Source organism: Poecilia formosa, unplaced genomic scaffold (assembly GCF_000485575.1).
Source record: "Poecilia formosa unplaced genomic scaffold, Poecilia_formosa-5.1.2 Scaffold707, whole genome shotgun sequence".
Classification (NCBI taxonomy): Eukaryota; Metazoa; Chordata; class Actinopteri; order Cyprinodontiformes; family Poeciliidae; genus Poecilia; species Poecilia formosa.
This window is the reverse complement of record NW_006800646.1, coordinates 169,818-177,425: the sequence shown is the minus strand read 5'-3', so window position 1 is coordinate 177,425 and position 7,608 is coordinate 169,818. Positions and strand designations below refer to the sequence as shown.

At 38.3% G+C, this 7,608-nt stretch overlaps 1 protein-coding gene across 1 annotated transcript; it reads left to right on the top strand.

Annotated features, from left to right (window-relative positions):
- The first annotated feature begins 5,271 nt into the window (after positions 1-5,271).
- LOC107834656 (myelin-oligodendrocyte glycoprotein-like) lies at positions 5,272-7,041 on the top strand. The gene is made up of 3 exons (XM_016666324.1): positions 5,272-5,389; positions 5,764-6,105; positions 6,914-7,041. The coding sequence occupies exons 1-3, from the start codon at positions 5,272-5,274 to the stop codon at positions 7,039-7,041; spliced, it is 588 nt and encodes a 195-aa protein (XP_016521810.1).
- The last annotated feature ends 567 nt before the right edge of the window (positions 7,042-7,608 follow it).

Here is a 7,608-nt window from a genome sequence, read left to right as displayed (position 1 = left end):
CAGGGCGGACCTCACTCTGGCCAATATACAACCTAAATACTAAAAGTCGCGCTTTCAAACTCACACTTTGAAGGATTTACTGTTAATTTCGCGCCAGCCAAACAAGTGGAAAGCTCCCGGATGTGCTCCCAGCGCTCTTACCAGGTGTCAACAACATACATCATCATCCAAATAGACAGTGCAATCAACCTGATAGTCCAGTGGACTCGGTTCAAGATTGGACCAAAATTGCAACATCTGTTAAATTTTCAGCTGGTGCAGTTTGCATTCACACTGCACTGTGTCAAACAATCCAAATTAATTGGAAAACCTGTTCTCTCCTTGTCTGTGGTAATTACTGAATACATTGACACAAAACCTCTGAAGAAGGCCAGTGCAACTTCCTTCTTCACCAAATGTGAACTAGAATGGAGTACTGGTTGTAGGATTTCTCCATTAATATACATTATTAGTTTGGACATCACCTATTAGCAGTAATTGCATAGATACTTTGAAAAAGTAACTTTAATCAGATTACTGATTACTCCTTGAAAAAGTAACTTAGTTAGATTACTGACTACTTGATTTGGAAAGTAACTAAGTTACATTAAAAGTATCATTTTTAGTTTCTTTCAGCAGCTGCTGACAACAATGCTCCACCACCTGTGAAAATGACATTGAACTTTGCCAATACTTAATTGCAAGTTTTTTTTATAATAACATCAACAATGTGTCTCCACTTGAACTTAAGGGGAGACAGTTTGGTGTAAGAAGCTTCCAGCTGATGGTTTCATCACACAGAACCACAGCAGAGACTCTCTGGATCAGACTCCAGGAACTCAGTACATTGTTGTTGACTGTGGAGGTAATGTTTGCAACTTACATTGATAACATCATAACAAAACTAATCTAACATCTTATGACAACTTTGTTGTTATATTAGCTCAAAGAGATTTCTTGATCCATTAAGGATGGCAGTATATAAACTGTGGAAAGTCAGTTTTACCTATTATACTTTTTTGCTGCAGGTATCATTACTGATATAAATTTGTTAAAAAAGTATTACTTATTGCACTTTAAAAATTAGGTAACTTTATGTTATTAAAGGTAAAGTTTAATCTAGCAGTTCTCAACATGGGCGGTACCACCCCCCGGGGGGCGTTCAGAGGACGGCAGGAGGTGCTGGCGGACATTTTTACAAAAGGGGGGCACTGGGATGCCTTTGGGGGGCGCTTGGTCGAAGGTAAACTTTACACCTTAAATGCACAACAATGCCAGTTTAGACTTTGAGCAACTTGGTAAAACACCGGTGTTGTAAGTGGTCCAGTATGAAACGGGGGTGATGGAACAACAGAACCACAGCACTTTTAAATTTCAATAATCAGAATGCAGAAATTGTTTCCATTGTTTTAAAAGGTTTATGTCAGTCTGCCTTTTCCCCATCAATCCGCTTCCTGACCGCCCTGCACCTTAGGGGGTTAAAGAAGAAAAAAATAAAAACGACGTGCACATCGCGCAGAGCTCTGAAACAGGAGAAGCGGGACATAAAACGGAGCGACGAACTAGATGTGAATTATGGCATAAAAACAGAGAATCCGACGCTGAACAGTGAAAAATCAACACATGATGTGAAACACATGACGATTAGGCGGCGCAGCAGGTGATGAGTGAAGATTACTGATGGTGAGCGTCAATAAATGATAAAATAAATCTAGCAACAGGAAAGAAATTAAAGTGGACATAGCGATAAACCAAGAGAGAATAATACTAATCAAATGAAACTAAATGAAATGAATGAAGAACAAAATGCAAGAATAAACTAAGAAACTAAAGTAAATACAGAGGAATAAACTGGTATGGCAAGACATTTCGAGCAATAATTAATACAGAGTACTGTATGGCAAGAATAAACAGACACTATTTCCAGAAAAAGGTAAAATAATATTGTTGAAGTGTCATGGGTTTGTTGAGACCACATCTAGTACTGAGAATAAATATATCTTACAGACCATAACAGAAAAGAACTTATCACTTATTTATGTTTTTAATTAGATTTAATATATTTATTTCTTCAATATTATTTTTCATGTCAGTGTTAATGTCATGAGGCTGACGACTCCATGACACTTTCAGTTTGACTCATTAAGATTTGATTAAGACCCAGATTTGTTCTTTGTAATTTCTGTCTAGTAAAACTATTAATCTATAATCAATAGTCAGGTCTATATAAAGATATAATCCATGTTTCTGTCTCATATTTCTATAGCATTAAAAGGATCTGGAGCTTTTGTTTTTCCACTGAAAGCTCTGGTTTACACAATAAATGCCATGTGGGTGAAATTTTATGGATGATACTGTGATGTCCCATTCTCCTGAAGGCAGCACAGAGCTGCACCACCAGAAACCCACAGAAACACTGAAGAGAAGAAGAGCTATGATTAATGTAGTTACAGTTCTATCCATGTTTTAATGTTGCAGAGCTCAGTCGTTTTGCAAATAGATCAAAGTTTAAACTGACATGTTGTTAATCTTTTCATTTTGTGGAATATTTAACAACTAGAAAATGGCACAAAATAAGAATATTTTCCACTCTGGCTGCTGTTAGACCTACTGATTTTAACTTGAATGTTCATTGCATTTTTTGCAAACACCTGTGAAAATAATTTCTATTCCCATGACTTTTTTATTCTCTGGGAAATTATTTTTGATGATAAATACAGAAACAATCATAAAAATCAAAACATCTACAATAGTGATAGTAATATTAATGATAAAATAATGGTCAGTGCAAAGTAGCCTACAAATTTTTGGTGGGGGGCGATGAGGGACCTGGATTAAGGCTAGGGGGGCGCTGGCCCGAAAAAGGTTGAGAAACACTGGTTTAATCAGTAATGATTTTGTCATGATCGTGTTTCTGTGTATTTATTTTTGAGTTTTCTGTGTTCAGTTCTGTCCTGTGAGTCTGTCTGCGTCTTCCCCGTTGATTGTTCCCAGGTGTGTCTCCTTCCCTTGATTACCCTCCCAGTGTATTTAGTCCCACCTGTTGTCTGTGGTCCTTGTCAAACGTATGTCGCATGCTGTCTTTTCTCTCCAGTAGAACTGCTAAGTCCTGGTTTGCGTTAGCTCTTGTTTCATGTCCTGTAAGTCAGTTGCTACCGGCATCGCTTGTCTCTCTGCCGTGCCGCCTGTCTTGGACTGTTGCTGAGCATAATTATCATTAAATTCACAATTTTCATCACATCCTGGGTCTACCTGCGCTCTCTACTCACCACAACCACACCAATCCTGACAGATTTCTTGGTTAATGTCAAGTTGTCATAACAAAGACATTTTGAATAATGTTGACTTTGTATTAAAAGTGTCATAATTTACCGAATGATGGTTTATGACAGTGTTTCTCAACCTTTTTTGGGCCAGCGCCCCCCTAGCCTTAATCCAGGTCCCTCACCGCCCCCCACCAAAGAATTTGTAGGCTACTTTGCACTGACTATTATTTTATTATTAATATTACTATGACTGTTGTAGATGTTCTGATTTTTATGCTTGTTTCTGTATTTATCATCAAAAATAATTTCCCAGAGAACAAAAAAGTCATGTGAATATAAATTATTTTCACAGGTGTTTACAAAAAATACAATGAACATCCAAGTTAAACCTGGTAGGCCTAACAGCAGCCAGAGTGGAAAAAATATGATTGTTCTTTGTCATTTTCTAGTTGTTAAATATTCCACAAAATGAAAAGATTAACAACATGCCAGTTTAAACTTTGATGTATTTGCAAAACAACTGAGCTCTGCAACATTAAAACATGGATAGAACTGTAACTACATTAATCATAGCTCTTCTTCTATAGAATAGAACGAAAGAATACATTTTTACTACAACTCTAACAACAAGCCTCCATTACAGAAATGTAGAGTTTCAGAGATATTACATAATCATTTTTGGAGCTTGAATCTTCCAAGAATCAATGGAGGGATCGGGAGGGGGAGGTTAGACTGACGACTGGCGATTCATCCTCTACCAAACTGGTTCTAATATATACAAAAAAGGCAATAAAAGGATTAAAACATGCTGAAAAACGTATATAAGAAGACACAACAGCGGGAATAATGCTCTCAACGTGAAAAAGCCTTTTACAGTTTTTCAAAAGAAAAAAAAATCCATCAGAAAGGTTGATAAATCTGACCAATATGCATGTAAACGTTCAACATCATGAAAAAACATACTCCAGATTATTACGGATCTGTTTAAGTTAGCCAATAATTTGATTTAATGTTCACCGGGTTGATTTTTTCCAACATTTATACTCCGCTAACATTCGGCATGCTAAGCTAAATATGCTAACTAACACCGAGTCGTGTGGCGAACGTGACGTCTATCATACAGGTTGAGCTCAACTCAAAATAAGTTATAAACCATCTCAGAAAAAAATGACTTACCAAGCATAGTAAACACCTCAGACAGGTGGAAAGTAAATAATCCTGAAATGATTTGGCTTCTGTCGCTTTGCTTCAGTGGAATTTGTGATTCTGCGGGCGGAGTCAGTGTTAGAGCCGCTGGTGGAGTTCAGAGTTAAGAAGTAAAGAGTTATTGATTCTATTTTAACACCTCTAGATTTGATCTGGAAACACTTTGTTTTAACACTGGATTTTAACTACTAATAATATACACCCCAGAGTTACATAAACAGAATGTGACTCTATTAGAGTAAAATTAAGTCTGCTTTTGCACAAAGTCTACTAACACCAAAACATTTAACACTTTTGAATTTGCTGTGTGGATATAATTTGAAGTGAATTTTCTTATTTGAAACACCATTAATTTTATCTAATATTGAACATATGGTTAAGTTTTTACAACTGGCTTATTTTAAATTTATTTTCTTAACAATATATAGATACATATATATATATATATAGCTGACTGTATAGCTCAGTGGGTAGACACCAGTCTACCATCCGGGCTGGGGCGAGTTACAACAGTGCAATTGAGCTATGCAGTGTGGGTCCTTAGGCAAGACCCTTGGAGCTATATAGCCTACCTCATACCATGAGAGACATTGATATGCATAACATGCCGGCTCAGACGACGCCCGGCCAAACAAGGTCTGCGTCAGGTGCTGGGGAACCAGAGCACCTTGATGAAAAATGGGCTACTGGAACAAGACGGAAATGGGCGAGAGACGAAAACATGGATCTGTTGGAATGCTACTACTCAAGTAACCCTAGTCAGAGGGGTTACATGCAAAGACTGAGGGTGGAATGGTTACTTCGACACCCACAGTCTACAATGACTGCCAAACAACTAGTAGCTCAGTGCTCCAACATCCGCAAATGGCAACTGCTATCACAACTTGAGATTGACGAGGTACAACACAAATGCTACGGCAAAAGGGAGGAGCCCAAAGGTAAGATCAGGGGGGAGTTAACTACTCCCCACCCCGAAACTGGGTATGCAGCCCCAGTAATGAACAAACTATCAAAGCTGAACGAGACAGCAACTGACCTGAGAGAGAGAATCGTGGCCCGAATGAACACTCGAAACTGCCAGACCCACCAACAATAGCAGACATAGAGCAGAAGGAACAATAGCAGACATAGAGCACATTGGCCAGCTAATTATGCAGGGTGGACGACCTTCCCTCTCTTTGTAACCATTGGGATGTCATTCTAGTCCGTAGTGCTGTAGATCCTGGTGGTGTGGATCAGTGAGTAAGGCACAGGTTGGTGTGTCGGGCGGTCTACAAGGAGTTAATTAATTTTTTTCTATACACCCTTTCAGCTTCTCAGGATTCCTTGACTGTAAAAGTGGAGGTTCAGTGGAGCCAATCTGTTGTGCTTCCCTGTCAGTACAGCCAAGGATTACAAGATATGGTTACAGTGAAATGGAGCCGCCTTGATCTCAATCCCAACACTGTCCATCAGCGGCGAGAAGGAGACAACCTACATAATCAAAATGAGCTTTTCAAAGGACGAACGTCAATGAGACCTGATGCTCTGGACTCTGGTGACTTCAGCCTCACTCTGAGAGAACCCAAACTTTCTGACAGTGGGAACTACACCTGCAGCATCATCAGTGATGAAGAAGAAACAAAGCTGTCAGATGTTCAATTGCATGTCAAAGGTCAGCACTTTTGTTCTAAAAAGTGTATCTCCAATTGGTATACTGGTTGGACAACAACTGTTTGAATTTGTAGAGGTGTGTGTGTGTAGGTGTGTGCGTGTGTGCGTGCGTGTGTGTGCGTGTGTGTGCGTGTGTGTTTGGAGGTGCATGTGCAAATTTATTTTTGGAATTGGGAGATATGTAGAAACCTTGCAACAGCTTTTAAATACCCAGTCTGAACAAAGCATTTAGAGCAAGAGGCTTGAAGACCGATAACTCAATACTGATGTTGATGCCAGGGCTGAACAAACCTTTATAAAACCAGACCTTGTTATATAGCTTCTTTTTTTCCCATCTACTATAGTATTGGCGGTTTGTATACTTGTGAATCAGAGTTTTTGAAAATAATAATACAGTTATCTACAATAACATGAGGCAGCGAGAGATGTAAATGCCCACCAGAGAGAAGAGAAGATAGCCAGTGATCCTCTGAGTTGCCTTTTCGACCCTCTGAAGCCTGTGGTGTTCTGACTATGTTAACTCACATTATAAACTTTACTTTTTTGCCACATGGGGGCCAATTCAAGGTACTTCATGAAAGAGACGTAAAAGAAAAATCTTAAACATTTTATTCACTTACATTAGTTGCATTAATACTAAGGATTTGCCCATTGTGTCAATTTAAAGTCTTTTTTTTCAACTCTAAAAGAACATCTGAGTTATCTGAATTGTATAATTACGTAAACTAATAAAATGTTCAGAAAAATATAAGGTCAGTTATGACTATGCATGTCTTCAGATCTAACTGATATTTACGTTTTTTCTATAGAAATTCCAATTTGGGCCATAGTTCTCCTGGTTCTGCTGGTTTTACTGCTTCTTGCTGTTTCTGGGAGCCTTTTATTTCATTTCCGGCAGTATCTGAAATTAGGTAAGTTCTTAAAACCAAATGTGTAACGTAACAGCACAGACTACTACATAGGAGCATATAATTGTCAAGTGAAAATTGATCAAGACAAAATTGATAATTTTCCAAAAAATTAAATCCTCAAACATATTAAAAGTGTTGCATGAATTTGAATTCAGTCCTTTTAAGTTAATGTTTTGTAGAACTAACTTTCAGTAAGCCAGCACAGCAACAGCACTGCGAAGGTCTGTTGCATCTTTAAGATTTCTTATTATTCTTTCTGGATTGTGCATAGGGTGCTTCTGTGGGACTTCATTGACCATGTTTGCAAAGATTGTTAGCAGGAAGCGTGTGATATGGATGAATGGTCTTCCTGATGGTGTTTTGTTATTGGTCTTCTGTGCAATGCATAGATTATCCATAAAAAACACCAGGTGATTCATAAGTACACTTGTACCAGGAAACCTTGAGCCAAAAATCACTTATCTATTGTGTAATCATGTCATGACAAGTGTGACGCTACATCTTGGACACTCAACTCAGCATCAGTGATCCTTGAGATGCTTGGCTATAAGAGCAGCCATGAGACCCAATACCCACCATGGAAAAGACGGTTA

Excerpts from the sequence above, each read along its gene's own strand:
- LOC107834656 (XM_016666324.1), top strand. The coding sequence starts at position 5,272 with ATGACTGCCAAACAACTAGTAGCTCAGTGCTCCAACATCCGCAAATGG. Across the intron at positions 5,390-5,763 it reads CAAAAGGGAGGAGCCCAAAG|CTTCTCAGGATTCCTTGACT; the intron begins GTAAGATCAGGG and ends ACACCCTTTCAG. Across the intron at positions 6,106-6,913 it reads TGTTCAATTGCATGTCAAAG|AAATTCCAATTTGGGCCATA; the intron begins GTCAGCACTTTT and ends TTTTTTCTATAG.